General features: G+C 36.5%; 1 protein-coding gene across 1 annotated transcript in view; it reads left to right on the top strand.

The window, feature by feature from the left end:
* LOC150105847 (uncharacterized protein KIAA0930 homolog) overlaps positions 1–25,834 on the top strand; it is a 132,974-nt gene that overhangs the window by 36,518 nt on the left and 70,622 nt on the right. Inside the window, exons 4-5 of the mRNA XM_090394577.1 lie at positions 259–360; positions 12,359–12,436. Coding sequence (XP_090250703.1) covers positions 259–360; positions 12,359–12,436 — 180 coding nt within the window. The remainder of the gene's footprint in view (positions 1–258; positions 361–12,358; positions 12,437–25,834) is intronic.

Here is a 25,834-nt window from a genome sequence, read left to right as displayed (position 1 = left end):
TTGAGATGTTATTCCAATAAAACACAATTGGGAACCTTATTTAACTATTGTTTGATTGATTTTTAATAATGTTGAGTCATCTTAGCTCAGAAATATTTCTGAGATCATTACATGACCTGTTTTTACTCTGATAACATTATGTTAATGATTTTTTCGAATTTTTTTTTATCTTCATGTTTTATTAATGAAAATTGTTTATTTCTTAATATGTTTGCTTGAGGATTTAGTTGTACGAGAATTTTTTCTTTGTTTAATTAGACAGTGGTGGAGGTTTTCCGTAGGGATTCAAGAAAGCTTCCTATTGGTGACACTGATGTTGACTGGGAGGAAACAGTCTATTTAAATCTTATACTACAACAGGTAATCTTGTATTTTTATTATTATTATTATTATTTATTTTTTTTGTCTGTATATTGATTGGAAAGAAAGTCTATTTAACCACTCTACTGGCTGCAGTGTGTTCACATGTCAATCGAAACTTGGATGTGAAGTGTCTGTTGAAATTACATTCAGATACTATTGAAATAACTGGGATACAAGGCACAGATTAGTGATAGATTGGTTAAATTTCATTCTACAAAACTCATCTTACATTTTGACTGTTTGGTTAATGTATTATGATATCCTAAATGAGTATTAAATTATAAACTGGAAGGAAACAAGAATACATTGCAGGCTTCAGAAATAATTATTAGAATAACAAATGAGACCAGAACTTATCAAAAGGTGTGTGTGTATGTATGTATGTATGTATGTATTGGGTTGTTGCAAATGAAATGGCCGCTGAAGAAAGCAAGCACTGAGGTATATGCAAATTTTTTATGTCGTGATAGCATCACACGTGGGTGATGCAATTGTAGTATTTGTTTCCTTCAATGAGCATTAAACATTGAATACTGCCGACATCAAATCAATCACGGAACCCAGTCAATTAAGGTTGCTATACCTTTACGAGTTCAAATTGGGAAATTCTGCAGCGGCTGCAGTAAAAAACATCAATAAAGCATTCGGTGGAGGAACAACTAATGAGAAATCCACTCGGTGTTGGTTTGCAAAATTTCGCTCAGGAGATTTGAGGCTACAAAACGAACCCCGTGGCCATCGTCCTTCTTCCACTGATTCGAATGAATTAAAGGATTTAATCGAATCAGATCCACGACAAACTGTACGAGAGATCGCCCAGACACTAGATGTACACTTCTCACTGATGAAAACAAAGCACGACGTTTGGAAGTGTGCTCTTCTCTCTTAAGAAGTAAAGAAGAAAGGTTCCTTTAACGAATTGTGACTGTGGATGAGAAGTGGATATTCTACGACAATCATACATGTTCGTCACAGTGGGTTCAAGTGAAAGACGCTCCAGGAAGGACTCCAAAGGCACCTCTGCAGCTATTGAAGATGTTGTTTACTGTATGGTGGTCTTCTGCTGGTGTTATTCACTACTCGTTCCTTCCACGAGGTGAAACGATAAATGTAGCTCGATATTGTACAGATATGCAGCAAATGCATGACAAATTGTGCCTTAAGCAATCAGCACTTGTGAATAGACATGGAGTCCTATTGCTTCAGGATAATGCCCAACCACATACGGCAGTGTCAACCATACAGCAAATCAGCAATTTGGGATACGAAATTGTGCCTCATCCTCCATACTCTCCTGACATTTCCCCAACAGATTACTGTTTTTTTCCGGCACTTGAGCCATTTTTTGTCCAAGAAATGCTTTGCCAACGACGCATCAATTTATCGGGCAGTGGAGGACTTCATCACTTCCAGAGATACTGATTTTTACAAATGTGGTATAAATGACCTTGCCACACACTGGCAACAATGCATTGATGCTGCTGGAGATTACTTTGATTAAACAGGTATTCTTCTTCTTTTTATTCTCTTCTTTTTCAATCATCCTTAAAATCGGCCATTTCATTTGCAACAACCCAATATATATATATATATATGAATAATATATGATAATACATGTAGACTTTTTATGATTAAAGTGTCTCTGTTTGAAACACCTTTCACTGGTCAGGTTATTTATATATATATATATATGGATGTATGTACATATATAAATTCAACAAATAATCTTATATGTTAACTTATAAACTTATATATACTAGATAAATAATAATTAATAAATATTTAATGTGTATGGGTAGTATTTGCACAGTTAACGTAGTGGCTATGCGCTTTGCAACCATATGCCTGGGGAAGGAGTGTCCTAAGTTCAATTCCCATCGGTGAAGTGAGGAGCTTAAGGATCTTTCTCAGCCATAGCCAAGTTAGTCGGTCTTGGGCGTGGACAGCAGGGTTTTTCATCCCGCAAGCAGGCAAACTGGCCCCATGAACACATGCTGCTACAGTTAAAAAAATACATACCTCCCAGGCCAGTTGGGGGTTGCACTAACAAAAAGTCGCATCAAAATGTAACACGTGGACCCTGCATTGGAAGTGAGATAAACGCTTAGAGGAAGAAGAAATGTGTATGGGTAGTCCAGAACACAAAAAAATTAATTTTCATCACTGGGGTGAAATAGTGCTACCATTATAGTAAAAAGAAAATGAATTGTTAAATTGTCACTTAGTGATGTGCAGTATTTTTTCTCTTAGTAAATATGATATTGCATCATAAGTTTCAGTGCTTATTCAGTGGCCACCTGTATCATGTCTAGAGTGATGGAAGTCATGCAATGCTATTCTTCAGATTAAGAAGCCCTCAGATAATTTTACAGGACACAGTAATCTTTAACCTGCTCGCAGTAGTGAGAAATCAAGGAATGAAGTTGCGTTAATGAGGTTATTATATTGTTGGTCAGAATCAAATAATCATATTTGGTGAAATGCCTTTGTAATAGGTCCTGTGAGATGGTGGTTCTCCATCTTTCATTAACTTCATTGATTCCAGACATTTGTACCATTACAGTGATGGTTTCCATGTTCTGATTTTTCAGGCCAGTAATGTAGGAGGTAATCCACCCTCTTGGTTAAACAATCTTCAAAGAAAAAGATCAAATGAGGAAAGAAACTCAGTGAAGTTGCAGTTTTTTTTTTTTTTTTTTTTTTTTTTTTTTTGGAGGGGGGGGGTAGTGAGTGGAATTTTCAATGCCTAAGTGACACTTGCATTCACATTCCTGTTAACAACAGTGAGCCTCGTCTCTCCCAAAGGATATTCTCTGCATTGCATGGCATATGCTGTCATGATATGTGTGAATTTTTTGAGCTATACCAAATCTCCTTTTGAAGAGGAAAAAATGTCAACTTGTATGCCTTCATCTGCCATTATGCTAACACTTTTTCTCTGTTGTTTTCCTAAGGATCTCTCTCTTTTGTGTGTGATATAGAAATAATAACTACAAAAAATTAGAGAGAGGATTTACATGAAAAATTACTTAATGGATGTAAAATTTTTGCCTTAGTATTAAAGTCATTTTCAGTACAATGAGTAATAGAACCTTAAATACGAGTAACAAGAATTTTAAAAAGCACCATCATAGCTCAAGAAAGACAGAATAAAATTCCTATTAATCAATAAAAAGAAGGTGTGTGTGTATATATATATATATATATATATATATATAATAATTAATGTTTATAGAGGAGTTAATGTGATATTTCCCAAAGTGGGAGGAGGGAACTGAAGGCCATCAGATCTATTCAAATTTGGACATTGTAAAAGGGTCTCATGACATTTTTATATAAATGTTTCATAAGGGATCTACTCTTGTGTAAGAGTTGATACTAAGTTGCAGTACCAGTAGTGCAAAGAATTACAACATATTAATTCCACCTTTTTATGTAATTAAAGATTCTTAAATCAAAAGAGCTTTTAACAGTTAAGGCATCTCTATTTCTTCAAATACAGAAGAAATAAATCACATCGCTATCCCTTATGTGCATGACATTAGTGAACGCATAGTGAATGTTTTAAAATCTCACTTCTAAGGACAAGCCTCCACCTCTCAATTATCCAGGCATCTACCAGATTCTTTGCTCTTGTGAGTTTTCTCATTTTGGACAAACAGGAAAATCTCCTTTTATTCTGCTGAATCACTTGGTACTAAGCATGGTATGTTGTTGTGAGAGATGCATCACAGTTCAGGGTGGACATATTCTGTACTGAAACGTCTCTCCACATAGTTTTCTGTAAGCAGCATTTCTGTAAGTAAACTATGTCCTTAGGAAATTTATAACTTTTGCCAAAAACCTATTGCAATATAATTTATATGAAATTTATAACACATTTTTTGTGTAATATAATTTATTAGTATGCTGGCAAGTCCACATTTGAGTATAGGCATGAAATTTTTTCATGTACAGGTAAAAATGTAGATCATCTTTAGCTTTTGGACATCAGTGTATAAATGAGGAAATCTGAAATACATGTATATCTTTCTTGTATAATGACACCTGCAGAGTCATTAGTCATACTAGAGAATAACACGTATGTCACAGTAAAATAAATTTTAAATTTTATTCCAAAATTTTGGGAAATTGTCATCCTCAATTGTATTAAATAAATTTATCTCTTATATATTTTAATTTAATTTTAATTTCAGCCCAGAGCTTTAATTCATTAATGCACGTACTTAGAGGGATTCCAATTTAAGCATGCAGTCTACTGTTTTCTAATTCATTTCCTATTGTTGTTCAATAATTGTACTGATGCTTCATAAGTATCAAAAAACACCCAGTGTTATTTTCTAGTTATAAAATATAAGAGGCAAACTACAAAATTGATTCATTTGATGTGTAAATGTTAGAGAATGTATTGGAAGAAATCTCCTACCATTATTGTATCTGCAAAGTGAGCAATATACAGAGCAATGCATAGTATGTATTTAAGTTGAAGGCTGTATAGGAAGATGATTTGATGTGAAATCAGATATAAAATAATGTTGCACACTATTCCTGCTATTATTCATCATCTGTACGGATCACATTAAATATCAAAATTGACTCAGCTTTTTGCTTAATGCAGGTGATATTACACTAATATCACCTGCATTAAGCAAATAATAAGCTGTGAAATAAATTCAGTGCATGTCTGTATGATTCCTTAACTAAATTGAACTGCTCTAACAAATTTGCTCTGAAAATCAATAAAAAGACTATGAAAATTGTTAGGAATACTGAAAAAATCAGCATCTTGAAGGAAAACCTACAAAACAAGTAAAACATTTCTGCTATTTGTGTACAGTTTTTATGAAGATAGTATATTAAATCTGGAAATAAATAACAGAATAATTAAACATATATGATATAAGAGAAACTGTACTAGTAGTAAGACTTATACGTTGGTTAGACATAACTGGTAATTAATTTACGGAATTAACAACGCATATGAAGTATTTTAATTAAAGATAACTTTAATGAATCACTTCTATATTTCGGCAATGTCACATTGCCATCTTCAGGAACATAAAGATATGGTATGTGCACTAAGGAACTAACAAAGCAAATGAGGAAGAAAGTAAGAAACTACTTTTGTTCCTAAAGTCCTAATGGTGCCCTCTTGCGGGCTAATTTGATAGTCTTGGCAGTTGGGCTGAAGTTCTCATAATGAAAGTCTCCCAAATTTGGGGCAGTTTCATGCACCCAAATTTGTTGAGGTTAGGAACGTTTTTTAGAGCTGCTGAAGATTCTTTGAATAATCTTTCGTATTTAAACTTGCTGCGATGGATTATTTTTGTTTTCTTCCAACGAATTTTATGATGGGTATCTAAGGCATGGTCTGCCAACCCAGAGCGGCTGTACTGGTGAAAACGGATGTAGTCTTGGTGTTCTGAAATCCTGATATTTGTTGTTCTGCCTGTTCGGCCAAAGTAGGACAATTTGCAGCTGCAAGGGACCTGGTATACACCAGGTAGGTCTAGGGGAAGTGGTTGGTCTTTGGTAGAGCGGATAAGGGATGCCAACTTTTTATATGGTCTGTAACAGGAAGTAAGGTCATATTTTTTGAGGATATTAGTTATTTTTTCAGAGGTGCCCTGGATGTAGGGGATAGTGATAGACTTGGTGTAGTCTTTATTGTGGAGGGGGGGGAGGGGAGTTGTGGTTTATAGGTTTTAGTATTTTTTGGATTTTTTTGGGGTTATAGCCATTGGCTAAGAAAGTGTTGAGGATGTGGTTTAGTTCCATAGTCAGGGCCTTGTCATCTGAGCAGATTAATTTTGCCCTGTAATATAGTGTTTTTATCACCCCATATTGTTGTGAGGGGGGGGTTATCTGCCAGTGTGGGTGGGTTTTCTGTAAACAGAGAAAACCAAAGATCCATCAAGCTGGCAGGTGATTAAAGTGTCTAGGAAGGGGAGGGTGTTGTTTTCCTCTTTTTCTAAGGTGAACTGGATTCTGGGATGTTGGTTGTTTAAGTGTGTTAGGAAGGAGTGGAGTGTGTCTGAGCCATGTGGCCAAATAGCAAACACATCATCCACGTAACGAAGCCAAATAGTGGGTTTTTGTGGGGCGGAGTTTAAGGCTTTCTCTTCAAATGTCTCCATAAAGAAATTGGCCAAGGGTGGGGAAAGTGGTGAACCCATGGCTGTCCCCTCTATCTGTTTGTAGAACTTTCCTTGCCAAACGAAATAGCCTGAGTTCATTGTGAACTGAAATAGGGCTGAGATATCGGGAGGAAACTTGGCTTGGATGAGCTCAAGGGTTTCTTTGAGTGGGACATTAGTGAATAGGGAGGAGACGTCAAAACTGACCATTATGTCAGTGTGTTGGAGTGTGAGGTTTTCTATACTGGCTTTAAAGTGGGCTGAGTTTTTTATGTGTGATGGTGTGTTGCCAGTGTAGTGTGTGAGCGTTTTGGCTAAATGTTTGGCTAATTTATATGTGGGGGAATCAATGCCATCCACTATGGGACGCAATGGCACATTTTGTTTATGTATTTTTGGGAGTCCATATAATCGGGGGGGTCTAGAGTTATAAGGTTTAAGTTTGTTGGTGACTTCCACAGGCCAAGAAGTGACCTTCTTAAGGAGTCTGTGGATAGTTCTAATCTGAGGGTTGGTCGGATTATATTCAATGGGGAGGTAAGTAGTACGGTCTCGTATTAAAGAATTTAGCTAAACCACATCCTCAACACTTTCTTAGCCAATGGCTATAACCCCAAAAAAATCCAAAAAATACTAAAACCTATAAACCACAACTCCCCTCCCCCCCTCCACAATAAAGACTACACCAAGTCTATCACTATCCCCTACATCCAGGGCACCTCTGAAAAAATAACTAATATCCTCAAAAAATATGACCTTACTTCCTGTTACAGACCATATAAAAAGTTGGCATCTCTTATCTGCTCTACCAAAGACCAACCACTTCCCCTAGACCTACCTGGTGTATACCAGGTCCCTTGCAGCTGCAAATTGTCCTACTTTGGTCGAACAGGCAGAACAACAAATATCAGGATTTCAGAACACCAAGACTACATCCGTTTTCACCAGTACAGCCGCTCTGGGTTGGCAGACCATGCCTTAGATACCCATCATAAAATTCGTTGGAAGAAAACAAAAATAATCCATCGCAGCAAGTTTAAATACGAAAGATTATTCAAAGAATCTTCAGCAGCTCTAAAAAACGTTCCTAACCTCAACAAATTTGGGTGCATGAAACTGCCCCAAATTTGGGAGACTTTCATTATGAGAACTTCAGCCCAACTGCCAAGACTACCAAATTAGCCCGCAAGAGGGCACCATTAGGACTTTAGGAACAAAAGTAGTTTCTTACTTTCTTCCTCATTTGCTTTGTTAGTTCCTTAGTGCACATACCATATCTTTATGTTCCTGAAGATGGCAATGTGACATTGCCGAAATATAGAAGTGATTCATTAAAGTTATCTTTAATTAAAATACTTCATATGCGTTGTTAATTCCGTAAATTAATTACCAGTTAAGAGAAACTGTAGTCGAAACACAAGTTGCTGATATCATGAAAAAGAGTGAAGTCAGAGCTCTGGAGTAGTATAAAGAGTAAGTCAGGAGAGTGACAGCCATACTGGGGAAGGCCAGATTGAATTATGGAAAGAAGTTATATGGACAGTGCTTAAACCAGTTTTAACTTTGGATTTTAGAACTATGTTAGAAATAAAATACTTGATCAGACGAGCTACCACAGATTTGAGAGTTCTGAGAAATATTAGGAAAGTGAACAGATATCATTAATTATTATTACTTGACACCTCCAGGGAGTCAAAAGACTCATTGAGGGAGGGCATATACTCAACTCTCTATCTCCACAATCCAACTACAATGAACCACGACTACACCAACATCATCTACTGCCCACCACCACTAGTATTTTCACAGACAATCGCAAACATCCAAGCCCATGCTGGGATTCGAACCCGCCTTTTGACTGGAAAGCAGATACACTAACCACTCAGCCAACCAGGCTGGCAGAATCTGGCATTAATGGCAGAATCATATAAAAAATGAAGATATAAAAGAATTTGATATTGTTAGCATTCATGAGTGTGTGAGCATAGCTGATCTCAGATGATATAGTCACGTAAGCAGAATTAAAAAAAAAGATAGCAAAACAAATGTTTGATGCTAGAAATTTTATGTCTGGATTGGTTGATGTAGTTAGAAGTTCCTTAGAAGATTGAAATGTAAGATTTGATAAGATTGGAGTACTGGCAGATAACAGACTAATTTGGAGAAAAGATTGTTGATGAGACATTTGTAATAATGTAAAATTATCCTATAGCACTATCATAATAGCCTAGACATTCCTTGAAGGTAGATATCAGAAATTTGATGATGATGACGACTTACTATTATTCAAATATGGTGTGTCTTCATGGCAGAGAGGTTCCTCAGAAGAAAGAATAAAATAACAATAAAGGTGATGTTTGTGACAAGGGATGAGGATTCTCTCATAGTTACATTAGATATAAATGTTATTCACATATATATGTCCATCCTCTAATAGGACACAGAAACCCACCACACATTATTCCTATAGCAATCATGGTGGTATACTTAAAGGTAAAGCAAGATAGATTGGATTATGCTTCTGTGCTTCATCTGTTTTAAAACAACAGAAAAAAGGTTAGGATTATTTCCATAAACAAAAGTCACAAGAATGATGAGATTGAAGTCCATTGTCCTCTGCATCACTCACTCACTCTATTCCCATTTTTATCCCACAATATCATTCTTCCATAATCATTTCTCCTCCTACTGGTCACATAGCTAAAAAATTCCTTAGGATTTTCTTTGGATCTTGGTGCCAATCTCTTCTCATATTCCTGTTTTGCATTTCTCACCATACTAGTCACTCTCTTGGCCTGAGTCTTATATTCCTCATGCATCTGCTCTCCACTCCTCTCTTTATATCTCTGTTCCATAACCTCTTTTTCACTTGCAGTTTCTGTTTGATATTGTTTGTCATCTGCTTTACACCAAATTATGTCCTCTTCTTCACTCGCAATACAGCTTACTATTGCTGCTGACAAACATTCCTTCACAATTTCCTAAGCACTAATGATATCCTCGCCTTCCAATTCTGCATTCCATGGAACTCCCCAAGTTGATATCTAAGACTATTATAATCACCTGCCTTATAATTCCATATACATTCCCTTTAATACTCCTGCATGTCTATTCATCTTCCAAGTCAAAGCCATATGGTCACTCTCTCCTCTCTCTCCAACTGGGGATGCGGGGGGGGGGGATGTCATCTCACTTATTGTCAGCTCTTTTGATGCTAAGACCAAATCCAAAACTCTTGAACCGCTTGTTCTCTCTATTAAATGTTGAATAATTCATTTTTCTCTCAAGAATTCTAGAAATTCCATTACCCTATTACTACATGCATTTCCCTCTTTCCAACTTATACCGCTGTAGTTAAAATGTTATAATCTCCCATAACAGTCATTCTTCTTGCACCTGCCAAGCTCAACTGCTTAAATATCTCCTGCTCCCCACTCTCTGTGCTCCTTGGATTGTAGCAACACCCCACTAAATATCCTGTCTTGCCCGCCTCTACCTCTCACCATATGCTTTCAAAACCATTAGTGTCACTGCCTTCAAAAGCCTCCACTCTTAGAAGACATAAGTCATCACTTATCATAAGCAGTACTCCTCCTCCACGTTTTCCCTTGTTATCTTGCCGAAAAATGCTGTATCCTGCTACCTCTGTTCCTGTTATTATATCATCTTCTGTCAACCATGTCTCGGAGATCTCAATAATCTTTGGCCAGGCTGATGCTATCAGTGCCCACCAATTCATCTCCTTTATTCTGGATATTCCTGGCATTAGTATAAAGCATAAAAATGTCACTGCTTCTATATCTATTGTTATCCCCTCCAGACTCCACTGGACTCAGCATTACCTGATGTCATTTCCCCCCCCTTCCCCCAATCACCCATTCCCACAAGAGGCCACACACACCCCCCTGCTACCATCCACCCTGGGAATTCTAGTTTCCCTGCATTGACACACTGACTCGTTCAGAAAACAGAGATCTCTCCAGATGCCTATGTCCTTCCTCATTCAAATGTAAGTGGTCTCTCGCATACAGTTCCTTTCTTCCTCAAATGCCCTCCAAGCATCTACATATTCAAATCCTCTGACACATTCTGGCTGTTATGCTATTCATTATTACTGCTCTTCTGCTCAGCTCGTCATTATCATAACTGGGTAACACACACACACAAAATCTTTCCTCTCTGCATTTTCTTTGGTTCCACCTCAAGCATGAATCTCAGATCTCTCACCACCCAATTTACACTGCCTCTCAAGTCATTCGTGCCCACCATCACAATCATCTCATCCACCCTTTCACCCTGCTTAATTGCCCTAGCCACTAATTGCCTTTCTATCGTTCCTCCAGGCAAACACTCCTCTGGCATCCTATCTTGCACACCCTGAGTCATCGACTCTCCATACATCACACCTCTTACCACTCTATTCCTTGATTGCTTACCTGTATCCCTCACTCTCTCTCCTCTAATCCTTTCTCTCTGTGTTCTCCTACTTACCTGGCATCACTCTCTACCTGGTTCCAGTACTCCCTTGTATTCTTCTCATTCCCTCTTTTCTACTCTTTCTATTCTCTCCTCTTCTATCATTCCCATATCTCTCTCACTCCTGCTCTGATTCGCCTTGCATTCATCTCTTCCATTCACCTAATCTCATCTTTCACACTTATCATCTCATTCCTGAGACATTCCACCTCCTCTTTCAGCTCATCTCTCTCTCTGCAAGTTAGCCACTCTTGCTCGCTATTCGTCCTTTCAATTGAGACCATCTCCGAAAATTTCACAATCATTCAAACTTTCCACACTCCCCACTCTTATTTTTTCATTCATATTTTGCTCATTATTCTCACCCTCTGTCACACTACTCATCTCTTTAGGTTGAGATTCTCCTGTTCCTGATGCAACTAGGTCTGTTATGATAATATCTAACTCACTAAGTTCTTCCCATTGCTTACATTTTGAGCATATGTACTCCCCTTCTCTCACCCACTACATATCCAACTGCCGGGATGCATACGTGCCACAAGTACCACATGCCACAAATTCCTGTAGTATGTTACACAAAATATAGTCCTTAAATGGGGGAGGACTTGGTGACATGTCATTTGTAATTGGAACCGCAGCTGCTACCATCATTCAAATAGTGCCAAGGAATGAACTACTACAACTAAACACTCTACTGTAAGCTAATTTACTTGCTCAATACTATAAGTATAAACTATATTTAACTATATTAAATAACTGAATAACGAAAACTTATCTTCTCTTCTACCACAGATGCATCTGTTGTGGAAGGGAAGTGGTGGAAGAAAATAACACAATATAAACAACAACTAAACTTCAGAAGCAGCACCACTGAAGGACACTTGTATTACGGAAAAAAAATGTAGCACAATTCACGACAGAAGTCATACTATACACTGATTAAAAACACTTTTTTTTTTAGCTCAAATCCACTGCCCCGTTCTTCAGCGACTATAGCGCTACCATCAACTTAAAATACTTCTTAACCTAGAATGTAAGAAGTATTTCAAGAGGGCAAACTACAAAATTGATTAATTTAATGTGCTAATGTTAGACAGTGGGGAAGAAATCTCCTACTGTTATGGTATCTACAGTGATATTTGCATTGCATAAGTTCTGTATATTTTCCAAGTTTTTTATAACAATCCATTTAATTATTTGTTGATATGTAAACTATTATATTTCTTATACAGTAATTGCATTTCAAAGTTTTTCATGAATTGCTTGTAGTAAATTCTTTACCTTTGTCTCAGAAAGTATTATAAACAATTTATTAATTACTGCCATTTTCAAATGATTCTGCATAAACATTAAATGTTTAATCTTGATTTAATATGTTGCAGTTTGAATATACTTTAACTTGTGCTGTTTGTACAAGAACTAGTCCAAAAGAACTGCAAATTTTAAAAAGGCACTCACAGGTAAATTTCAGTTAAGTCTGCTCATTTTTAAATTCAGAATTGTTTTTTTAATAAAACAAAAAACTGTAGTAAATTCTTTGAATTCTCTATTATGTAAAGCATTCATTAGAAAACTAATTCTTTAGGGTTTCACATAAGTAGTTTTTTTAATCTGAAAATCATTTCAATGTAGTATTTTTGAAATTATGTAAATTTTATTCTATTATGATTTTTATTTTATTCTATTATGATTTTTAGTTTTTTTTTTTTTTTTTTGATAATTATCATTGACTATCTGTGGAGTGAGTCTCGGAGAAAAGTCAACTTTTGTCGATCAAGAAGTCTAGAAGATTTCGGATTTATATAGAATTAACAGCTGTATAAAAGTAGGGTTTGGAGTAGAAAAGGAAGCTGGGGTGGGGGGCTGCTATGTATGTGATGTGTTTGTACCAGGAAAGGCCAGAGGTGTAAGTCGGCCCAAGATGAAAAAGTCTGATCTTGCTTGTGATTAGGATATTTCATTTGCTGATTTAAAATTGAGCAGTTTCAGTGAAATTTTATATTTGTGAGAGATTGAAATTGTACATGATAAAAAAATTTATATTTACGAGTGGAGAAAAAAAAAATTTGTTTCATCTTAGATGTAGTTACTGCAACTACATCTAAGTAACTTGTAGGGAACATAATTTGTTTTAGTGAAATAGTGGATAGTTAATATTTAACTTATTTGCTGATATTTCACTGGTATTATATCCAGCCTGCATGGCTAGCCTATTGGCCATGTGCTTTCCAACCATATGCCTGGGGAAGGAGCGTCCTAGGTTTGATTCCCTTCGGAGATGTGAGGAACTGAAGGATCTTCCTCAGCCATAGCCAAGTTAGCCGGTCTTGGCCATGGACAGTAGGGTTTTTCTCCCAGTTTATCTGGGGGGGGGGGTCATCCAGCAAAGCAGGCAAACTGACCTTGAGAACTCAACACCACTGCGGACATAGGATACACCGAGGCATAGGGCTGATCACCTTATCCTGTGAATGGTTGAGGTCTGATGATTAATAAACCCTCGACACCGCAAGGTAAAAGGTGGGGGGGAAATGAGGTGAGATTATATCCATCTTCAGAGCACAAAAACAGTTTGTCACAGTACATGAACAGCAGCAGTTTTCTGTAACAGTGGGAAAATTGTAGCAGACAACACAGGGACTAAAGTCCTAATTGGTGCCGTCTATTGTTGGATAAAGAGAGAGAAAGCAAGAGTATTATTATGTGACACCTCCAGGGAGTCCATAGACTCATCGAGGGAGGTCACCTACTCTACAACAGTGTCTCCACGAACATCATCTACCTCCCACCACCTCCACTAGTATTTCCACAGACAATCACAAACATCCGTGCCCATGGCAGGATTTGAACCCACAGCCTTTTGGCTGGAGAGTGGATACGCTAACCAGCAGACCTGTGTGGTGATGATTTGTGGTAATGCAGTTATGCGGCATGATCAACTACATCGTGCAGGCAGACTTGAATTTTCTTTCAGGGATTTTATGATTTACACTTTAAAAGATTTGTTTTTTCTTTCTTTCAGTGCTGGAAAAGTGTTTGAATCTGTTTATCTATTTTTACTGATATACAGTCAACCCTTGATTGTAGACATTATAGAATTCACTTACTATAAAAAATGAGTTAAAATTTCTAGATAAAGTCCTGTAGCATCATTATCTAATTCATGATATATACCCTCAGAGGATGTACAGAATATAATGAGAGTACTACATGAAAAAGTTGCACTCTTACTAACTTCTGATCAGCAATTTTCCTCCAAATCTGTTATCTGTCAAGATTCTAATATAATGAGATTTTATATTTCTGTCTTCTAAAGCACTTTTTACTGTATCAATCCACCTATATCTTGGTCTTCCTCTGGGTCTTTTCTTGCCAACCTGCCAAAGAGCACTTGTTTTGCTAATCTTTCCTCTCCCATTTGGTTTAAGTGCCATACCATCTGAGATTAGCTCTGTTAACACATTCCTAGTAAATGCGAAAACTTGTCATGACTATAGAATGATCAGCCTAATGAGTCACGTTCTCAAAATGTTTCTGAAAATAATTCAAAAAAGAATATACAGAAAATGTGAAGACACCATCAGTGATACCCAATTTGGCTTTAGAAACGGCTTGGGAACAAGAGAGGCCATTTTCTGTTCTCAGATCTTATTTCAAAAATGTATTGACCAAAACAAGGTAATATTCATTTGCTTCATCAACTTCGAGAAAGCATTTGACAAAGTCCAACATGCTAAAATGATTGTACTATTAAAAAGAATTGGATTAGATGGTAAAGACATCAGGATCATTGAAAACTTATATTGGAACCAAAAGGCATCTGTTCAAGTTGATGACATTATTACAGACTCAATTAACATCAAACGAGGAGTAAGGCAAGGATGTGTGCTATCACCTCTTCTTTTTAACATCTACTCAGAAGCCATATTTCAAAAAGTCTTGGAAGGAAGAAAGGAAGGGATTAGTGTAAATGGTGAAATCATCAGTAACATCCGATATGCCGATGATACAGCTCTTCTGGCTGACAATATTCAGGATCTTCATAATCTTTTGGAACTAATAAATGCAGAGAGTGAAAAAATGGGATTAAAAATAAATATCACCAAAACTAAATTCATGGTCATAAGTAAGAAACCAATTCTTAATTTAGCACTTTCTTTAAATAGGAAACAAATAGAAAGAGTGGCAAAGTTTAAATATCTCGGATGTTAAATGAAGATTGCAATCCAGAAATGGAAATAAAAGTTAGAATTGAAATGGCAAGAAAAAATTTTCTCTTGATGAAATCAACACTGTGTAACTGCAGTTTAAACTTAGAACTTAGAGTACGCATGGTTAAATGCTATGTACGGTCTGTACTGCTGTACGGTGCAGAAACTTGGCCCTTGAAGACAACATCAATAAAAAGACTTGAAGCCTTTGAGATGTGGTTATACAGACGAATGTTAAAAATCCCATGGACAGCAAAAACGTCCAATCAGGAAGTACTGGAACAAATGGGGAAATCACGTGAACTTTTAGATACCATAAAAAGAACGAAAACTGCATATCTCGGTCACCTACTTTGTAATGAAAAATATAAGATACTTCAATTGATTATAAAAGGGAAGATAAATGGAAGAAGAGGACAAGGAAGACGAAGAAAATCTTGGCTGGCAGATATCAGACAGTGGACTGGTATGAACTCTGAGAGACTGCTCAGAATAGCTGAGAATCGCTCAAAATTTGCCAAGGTGGTCGCCGACCTCCGATAGGAGATGGCACTCAAAGAAGAACACATTCTTGAATGCTAACAATGGCAAGTTCTTGCCTAATATCTTCATTTTTAATACCTGCCATTTATGCCACCTGTTCATTCCACTAATCTATCTCAGAACTCTCATATTTGTGGTCTCTAATCTTTGATCAAGTGTATTATTTCTAACCCAGCTCTCAAATCCATAAGTTAAAATTGGTTTAAACACTGTCTTGTATACAGCTAATTTAGTGTTTTGACTAATTTCTTTCTTATTCCATATTATTCAGTTGACTTCCTACCATACCAGCTTTTATAATTCTGCTGTCTATTTCCATATTTGCCATCTTCATTAAAATTTGTGTCTAAATAGCTGAAATGTTTTACTTCTATAGGTTCCATTCAAGATACAGTTCATATTTTTCAATATTTCTGCTACTTTCATTGTTTTTATCTTTTATTGCTGATTTTCATACCAAATTTATTACAACAGTTATTCAGTTTAGTCAGGGAATGTTGCATACTTGTACTGGATTTATTCAGAAGTGTAGCATCATTTGCATAAAGTAAAGTGCTAAGATTAACATTGCCAATTTCGATATCAGATTTAATACCAATTTCTTTCGTAAGTAATCCATATTGATAATGTGCCCCCCTGTCATACATCTGATTTAACATCAAACCATCTTCTTGTATTCATACAGAAAGAGTTAAGGTGTTGTTTTATCCATAATAAAGCTTAACAGTATAACTAACATCAAGAGGAAAAGAATTCATTCATTAAACTCACTAAATATTTCACTGGTTTTTTCCCCTGCATCATCACAGCACAATGAAACTGTGACAGGCACACAGAATTAAACCAAGTAATTGTTGAAACAATTTAAATAGTAACTGACACCTAATATCCTTATGGGTCAGATAACTAAGAATTCTGGCTGTTAGGTCTTAAAATGATTGTCTCCCAGATCTTTGGTAAATTAGTGCAACCATACTTGTTGAGGTTGGAAGAGTGCTTCATGATTTTATGAATAGCCTCTGAAACCTGTAACTAATTCTGTGTAATAAAGCTGTTTTTCTTCATCTGATCCTATGTGAAGAAGTATCCAGAGCATCTTGCCATACAGATGATCTTGGATGTGATTTTTTTATGTTCTTCAAGGCCATATGTTAACTGATCTACAAGTCTGTCCAAAGTAGACTGACTTGTAGGTACAAAGAACTTTATGCACTCCCAGATGTTCAAGAGGATGTAGTCAATCTGTAGTTGAATGAGAAGTTTGAAAGTGGCATGGAGATTGTATTTGTAGAGAATTTTGGCTATTTTTTTCTGATGGACTCTTAACATATGTAATGGGAATAGTTTTGCTGTGATCCTGTGTGTTGGTTGTAGGAGGGATTGGAGGGGGGTGCATATAACATTTTATCTATTTAGCCATTGGCTAAAAAAGGTGTTGCAAAGCATCCTAAGCTTGGTTTCAAGGACTGTCATTTGAACAAGTAGCTCTGTCTCAGTGTGTAAGAGTTTGGGGGATGCCATACTGTTGGAAAGGTTGGTGTGATTGTTTGTGTAAATACCTACCATTATGAGTGGGTTTTCTGTAGATAGAGAAGAATAACGAGCCATTAGGAAGTCATGTCACTTGTGTATCTAAAAAGGGATTATTGTGACCAAATAGCAAACACATCATCAACATAGCACAACCAAACTGTTGGTTTTGTTGAGAGCTTTATTATACATCGTGATGCACCTCCTACAATTCTAACTGCTGACTTGCAGTTTAAATAGAGACTATGTACTGCTTGTTATAGTGTCCCATTTACACCATATAACTTGGGCATTTTCAAGAGCTTTCCTTCCTCTTGACACCTTGTTATATACCTTTTCAAGATTCATCTACGAAACTTAAATAGAAATCTTTGTATTCGAGTTCCTCACCAAGCTTACTTTCCACAAATTTTCTTAGTAATTTCCCGAGTATACTTGCATAAATCTTACCAGGAACACTCAGTGGGGAAATACCTCTAATTATCACATTGTTTTATTTTCCTTTTTATAAATGGATAATATTAGAGCTCTACTCCAATCAGCTGGAATTTAACCATCTGACCAAGCCTTCTGAATTTTGCAGTGCAGCCAATGTAAAATTTTTATAACTCGACATTTGAGTATTTCAGGCTTTTGATGACTTTCTACTTCTAGTATGTATATGTATTCCTGAGTACATTCCTCCTGGGTGTTTTCTACCACTGTGTTGACACTGCTTGTTTCATCTTTCATCAGCAGTCTTTTGAAGTAATTACTCCAGATATCTATAATATCTTTATTTTCAGATTTTATGGCACCTTTATCATCTCTAAATTCTATTTCTAAGCTTTTTCAATAGCCTTTAGAATATTTTGCCATCTTCCTGATATTTCTTTTCTTTGTTCTTACCCAAATTTTCCCTCACTACTTTTGTTTTACACGGTGTTTTGCTTTCATTTTTATCTGCATTCTCTAAGAGCACAAGCTGACTTGCCAGGAACCTTTCATATACTTTCTTCATTTCCTTGACTGCCTTTTTAACTTCCTGAGTCCACCATGGAGTTTTGATTTTTCTATCCTTACAACCTCACCATATTCTTCTTTGGCTGCATCAATCAATATTTACTTTAGAGTTTACCATTGAATCTCCAAGGTGTGGTTGTTATTTTCAAACTCATTTTTTCTTGAATGTGCTTATATTTGAGTCTACGGTTCGCCTCTGCTCAACTGTGATTTATTTAAAAATTTCTTGCACTCTTCTTTTCAGTATGAAATTCAATTTTATCCTGCTCAAAACTAAATAGTGATCACTTATTTCAAATTCTCTGTATATTTCTCTGTCCTGAACGTGCAGGAAAACATTGTTATCAACTATAACATAGTCAGTGAGACTTCTTATTTCTTGCTTTTTCTCTCCATATGAATTTGTGCACATTTTTATGTTGGAACATAGTGTCAGTAATAATTAATCCATGTCCTGAACAGAAATCCAGCAGGCACTTACCATTATTATTAGCTTTGTTCTTTTTTCCAGATTTTCCTAAAATATTTCTATAGGTCTGGTAATCATTTCCTGCTCTGCTGTTTAGATTTACTACAAGGACCAACTTTTCCTTTTTCATTGTTTCAATTGACTTCTCTAATGTCTAAAAAAATTCCTCCATTTCTTTTTTTTATTAGAACCTTCTGTGAGATCATAGACACAGATAAGTCTCATTTTCCAGTTCCCCATTCTGATATTTGGCCACATCACTCTACTTGATATTACCTGCCACTCAAGAAGATTATACTCTTATTTAGTGTTGAATACTACAGCTGCTCCTTTTCTCTGATTGTTATTTCCTGAATATAACTTCTTGTATTTGTTGCTTAAAAAAGATCTCATCTGTTTTTGTCTTTGTTTTGGTAACACCTACGAGGGTGGTCTGAAAAGTTCTCGGCCTCGATCAGAGATGGCAACACGATCGGCAAGATTTTTTTTTCTTCTAAGTTGGTACATCTGTCATAAGCTATCCTATCCCAGTGGCTTTAATCCAAGCATGCTTGGATTTCGTAATCGAAATACAAGGATAGAATGGTCACTCCTATGCCTCGAAGTATTCTTGGCTGTATCCCTGTGTGTTCACGGGGCCGGTTTGCCTGCTTGCGGAATGAAAAACCCCAGATAAAGTGGCGAAAAAAAAACCTACTGTCCATACCCAAGACTTGCTAACTTGGCTATGGCTGAGAAAGATCCTTCAGCTCCTCATGTCTCTGACGGGAATCGAACCTAGGACACTCCTTCCCCAGGCATATGGTTGGGAAGCGCAGAGCCACTAGGCTAACCGCACGGACATCTGTCATGAGCATCCATATGAAATTGCAAGTCATTCTATCAAGTAGTTTGTTTTATACAGCTGTCTAGGCTATTCTTTTGGGCTCTATAAGTTCTTTATCATTTTGTATCATCTGTAATGGTTTTACTTGGCTTTGCTCACTGGCATGCACCTATCAAAATTTTTAATTTTTTTTGGGTGGTTATTCAATAATCATTTTCTTCTCATTTTGCATATGAAAAGGACTAAATTTTTGTGCTTCTGATAACATCTATTTAAATCATGCTAAGGGTGATTTGCTAATGTTTTGCTAATCATCAATGAGCTTAATGATTAGCAAGGCATTGCTTTTGGGTTTCAGCCCAAGATTATTTTGAGGGACTTTTAATCATTTGCATTGGAGCCATATATTGTAGTTGTCTGTGGCAATCATTCTTGAATTGTATATTCATCTTTAATAAAACATTTTGAATATATATTGGAATTATTGAACGAGCACTTTATCAGTGTATATCATACTGGTATAAATGATCTGGTACAATATATAGATGAGAGGCAAGTATTAGGAGAATTGCAAGTGAAAGAAACAGAGGTGTATCAGATATTGGTTGCGCTAGATGTGAATAAGGCTGTGGGAACGGATGACATATCACCACGTATTCTTAAGGAATATGCACCACAGTTGGTTATGTCCTTGACCTTGTTATTTAATGAAAGTCTTGGGTTCCTAAGGGAGTGGAAAGAAGGCAAAATAGTACCACTCCACAAGCATGGTTCTAAGACAGAAGTCTACAACTATAGGCCAGTCTGTATAACTGTAGTTGTGGTCAAGGTGTTGGAGAGATTGGTAAGGAATAGAATACAGAATTGGGTTAATGGGCATGGCATTCTTTATGATGGTCAGCATGGATTTGTAAAAGGTAGGTCCTGTTTTAGTAATTTACTTGCATTTTATGATAGGGTGACAGGTGTGTTAGATAAGGGAGAATCATATACAGTGATATTCTTAGACTTTGCAAAAGCATTTGATAGATTACCACATGATAAGTTGATGTACAAGCTGCAGAGGATGGGAATAGATAGTATATTGGTTAGATGGATCAGAGATTGGCTCTCTGCATGATACGAGTAGGTTGTGTATGATGGAGCAGGGTCTCAAAAAAGGTAACCAGTGGCATGACCCCCAGGGTTTTGTTCTTGGGCCCCTTTTAACTTGTTTGCAAACGATATATCATGTGGATATCATGACTGGGTATCTTCAGTTATTTGCTGATGATGCAAAGTTGGGAAGAATTATAAGTAGCACTTCTGATGCTGAATCTCTTCAGGAAGATTTGAATAGACTTTTTACTTGGACAAAAGAGTGGGGTTGTAGTTTTAATATCAATAAGTGCAAGGTGTTGCATTTTGGAGCGCAGAAGTATAAGGCTGTGTACTATATCAATGGTGCCATACTGCAGGAAATGGATGAGATCAGATATTTGGGAGTGATGGTTGAAAGTAGACTGAAGTTTAGAGGGCATATTGCTAGTGTTGCAAAGATTGCTCATTGTAGTGCTGCTATGATAAGAAGTACTCTAACATGCAAGGATAAGGAAGTGGTTGTGCCACTGTATAATGAACTGGTCAGACCACACGTAGACTAATGTGCTCAGATCTGGTCACCTGGTTTTCAATGTGATGTGGAGACATTGGAGAGAGTCCAGAGATGAGTGACTAAGACAATATCAGGAGTTTGGAATGCTGGCTATGATATTTACCATTATATGATAAATATGTTGTCAGTTGAATGAACCTCTCACGATGAGTCTGTCGACTCCATGGAGGGTATAATAATAATAATAATAATATTATTATTATTAATAGTAGTAGATGGTATAGGTGATTTGTACCATTCTAGTAAGTGCTGTTTTTCTGAACTCACTCAGTTATAGAATAAATATCTTCAACTTTTAAATAACTTTTTTTGTTAATCTTAGATTCATTACCGAAGTTGTTTCTTTGTCAAGAGAAAAGTGAAACATGACACTGAGAGACCTTTTTACTGGCTCAGGTTTGATGAAAGAGGAGTTTGCTCTCAGATCTACATTCTCAATGGGATTCAGATCCAGGCATTGTGGTGGTCAGAGAAAATGGTGGAAGTTGCTGTCATGCTCACCAAGCCACTGTTGAACAATTCTTGATGAACAGTAGCATTGTTGTCTGTGAAACAACTATCACCTGCTGGATAAAAAATTAACATTGCAGGATGGACTTGATCAGCAACAATGTTTGGATATTCCTTGGAGGACATCTGACCTTCAAGCAGTATCAGAGGACTGGCTCTATATCAACAGACCATACCCCACATCATGACACAACCTCTAGTACCTTGAGTTGTGTTTACAAGGCAAGCTGGGTTTATTATTTAATGGCGCACCCACCAAACTCTCTGCTTCCCATTGGTACAGAACAGAGTGTATCCTGACTCACTGGACCATATGACTTTTTTCCAGTTTTTCGGTCTCCAATCATGGTGTTCCTGACACCAGACAGTCTTTCCGACTTTTCCAGTATTGGCATGCGACTGCCAGTACTGATCAATTCCTTGTGCATAATTCAGTCAGATATGGGTCAGGAACAAACTTCATTAAATATTTCAGTCCTTTGCTGCACATAGGAAGTTTTTTTAATGTTGAGCCCATACACGAGAAGTTGGTTAATCAACCTATAGCACATTTGTGCCGTGTATAGGTGGTGGGTTGGGTAAGAAAGTACTTGTTAACATTTGATTTAAAGGTCTGTATATTGTATTCCTTGGGAAATGCATCATGGGGGGGGACTGCTCCATATTGCAGGGATGGAGGAGGAGGAGAAATTTGTTCTGTGGGTTTCAAGGTGCACTGTGAATGGATGTTGAGCAGCAGCTGCATGTGTTCCAACGTGCTTAGTACTAAGTGGGGGAATTATTGATGCTATTTCAGATGAACATTTTCCATGGAAATATTTGTAGAATACACATAGTGCAGAGACCGATTGTCTACGAAAGTGGGGGGAGTGAGTTGGTAAGAGATGAGTCATCAATAAGTATGATTGCCTGTTTGCCTATACAGGCCTTTTCCGATGACAGTAATCTCGTCCCTGACAGACTGTCTTAGGACCACAGTTATACCTCTTAGACAAGCAATGTGGATTATATTTCCACTGATATCTCATCTTTTGAGAAACTGGTCAGCTATGATGTTTTCAAAATCGTAGGTACCCACAATAAGCCCTTTATCGAACTCCGAAAGATCCTTTTTTTTTCCTATTGTGATCAACACTATTGACAATTACTGACCAGCAGCTTTCTTAAATAGTTGCCTAGAACAAGTGGGGATGCGCATGTGAGCAGTTGACATTTACGTGTACTAATTTCCATGTAGTGGAAGTATTTCAAAATTAATCAGTAAGCAAGAGTTGAAATTCTTACTGCATAATATATGGGCATTATCTATTTGGGTATTAATAATGTATGGCCCATATGAAAATATTAAAATAGAAGTCTTCATGACTTGCATTATCTGCTATTATCAAGGTTCCTAAGTATTTTTTACAACCAGTGTTGTAGTTCTCTCAAATAGACAAAATGGTCATTTTTTTAAGTGCATACAGCATTTGAGTGCTGCCTTGCTTTGTTGTTGGAAGATTCACTTTATTTTTTAGGACTGATCTGTTATTTTTAATATTTCTTAGACATCTCCTGGGTGGAAAGACTCGCTCTCTAACCATTATTCATGCATTTATCATACTTCTTAAACTCATTCACTGACATAACACTCATGACTTACTTTAGCATCTCAGTCTGCTGCTGACCACTCTCCAATCAACAGAATTTAGTGTTCCTGAATTCTTGTTAACCACATTCTTACACAATTTCCAGGGTTGACCTCTTGTATTTTCTCCTTTCTTGTCATGTACTACAAAGTTTCTTCTTTGCAATCCTATAAAATCCCATTAATAACTTGTTTCTTTTTCATTGTTCCTCTTCATCTTTGCACTCGCAAATCTTCATTCTACTCTTCATAAGGAGCATTCCATAGACTTCGTTATCTTGGTCACTTGCTACTGGATCTTCTTCACTTCATCCACGAAGAACTAGGACCAGATCTATGCAAATAAAAACTGTTCATGGGGAAAAAAAAGTTCTGGAATCAAACCAGAGACCTTTAGATTGCTATAGTTGCTTTTGCATTTTGAAGATATTTCATAGTGTATATGTTCATTTAATGCAAAAATAAAAAATAAATAAATAATTTTTGACTCATTCCTTTTGAATTTTTACTTCATTATACCTAACAGTAAATTATTTTACCTTGTGGAATTCTGAAGTAGAACTGACTGTTACTGCATTGCCAAAAGCTTTTGTTTTTTTCTATTAGTGAGTCTCAAGTGAATATTATTGATGGTCTTTAGCTGGACACCCATCTTTAACATTTGAGTAATAATTGAAGACTACTTTATGATGATTTCTGCTGATATATATATTTTCATATATTCTGTATATTGTATCTTTTTTTCACATCACACAGTCGCTTGTTTTTTCACTTGGAATTGATAATTTGGATAATTCTCCATGGAGTCCAAGAACTCATCATGGGAAGGCTACACTAACGATTATTGATTCAGTGCCTATCACCTGTCTCTAAATTTCTTCACTGACAAAGCATTCATGGCTGCCTTTGGCAATCTATTCCACTCGAAATTACCACTCTTTAAGCAAAAAATTTAGTCTTTAAACCCTTGCTAACCACATTCTTACACAACTTCCAGGTTTGGCTTGTTCTCTCCCATCCAGTCATGTATTAGATACTTTCTTTAACGTCTACACTGTAAAACTCCTTTTGTAAATGTTTACCCCCCCCCTTTTCTCTTTATCACCTAAACTTTGTAACCCACAAACCTACAAACCTTTGTCTGTTCTCATGAAGAGAATCACATAAACCATTCATCATTTTATCCACTCAGTGAATCCTCTCCACTACTTCCCCATCTCCATGAAATTTAGGCAACCAAATCTGGGTACAGTGGTTCAGATGTGGTGATATCAAAGCCTTATAAGTCTTTATAAAGAGAAATAACTTCCCTATCCATGTTTATATGTTTAACATCTGAGTAATATTTGAGATATTTTGGTTATGTTTGCAATATGTTTTCTGAACTTCAGCTTTCTGCCAAACTCCCTAAATGTGGGGAAAAATAAAACAGAAAATCCTTAGCTCACCCACAGTACTAAGGTACTGTAGATTTTATGTTTTTAGGTGGAAGTCACATTAAAAAAAAAATCCTTTTCTCATCAGTTTCTTGGATGCAAATTGGATGCCCCTCCCAATCATTCCTTAGGCCATTAATATGTAAATTAAACTGCACCTGGCCCAGGTACAGATGTGGTTATAATCAAAGTCTTATAAGGCTTTATAAAGAGAAATAATTTCCTTATCCACGTTTGTGTATTTAACATCCAAGTAATATTTAAGATATTTTGGTTACTTTTGCAGTATGTTCTCTGAACTTCAGTTCTGTCCACCAAACCATTAAATATAAAAATAACAATAATAATAATAAATATATAAAAATACAAAAAATATAATAATAAAAACAGAGCAAAAAAAAATCCTTAGCTCAACCACAGTACTATAGGTATATGTTTTCAAGTGGAAGTCCCATTAAAAAAAGAAAACAAAATCCTTTGTCTCATCAGTTTCTTGCAGTGCAATTCCATTTATTGATAGCCATTATCCTTTGACCAACCTATCAGTCTGTTTAGATCATCCTGCAGGATCTCTACATAATCTATTAACGATATCTCTTCCAATATATACTGATCAGCAAATTGGATATCCCCTCTCCCAAAGCAGTCCTAAGATCATTAATAAGCAAATTAAACAGCTGTGACCCAGGTACAGAGCCTTCTGGCATGCTACTGGTCATCTGCCTTCTCTTTAATTCAACTTCATAACATTATTATTATATGAGTATCTTCATGGAGACCCACACTAGCCTTTATATGCATAATACCTATCACAATCCCTCTTTAAACTTATTCATTGTTATGGCATTTACAGCTACTTCTAGCAATCCATTCCACTCACCCACCATTTTCCAAGAAAATCTAGTCTACACACCCTCACTAAATACGTGCTTACACAGCTTCAAGGGTGACCCCCTAGTTCTCTCTCTATTTGTCATAGATAGATAGAAAAGAGGGGATGTGATGGAATCTTATAGAATCCTTTAACTTATAAGATTTCACGTCCCCTCT

Source organism: Typopeltis vanoorti, chromosome 6 (genome assembly GCF_054136105.1).
Source record: "Typopeltis vanoorti isolate ZY-2024b chromosome 6, IOZ_Tvanoo_1.0, whole genome shotgun sequence".
Classification (NCBI taxonomy): Eukaryota; Metazoa; Arthropoda; class Arachnida; order Uropygi; family Thelyphonidae; genus Typopeltis; species Typopeltis vanoorti.
The sequence above is the reverse complement of the archived record's forward strand: the minus strand, read 5'-3'. Positions and strand labels throughout refer to the sequence as shown.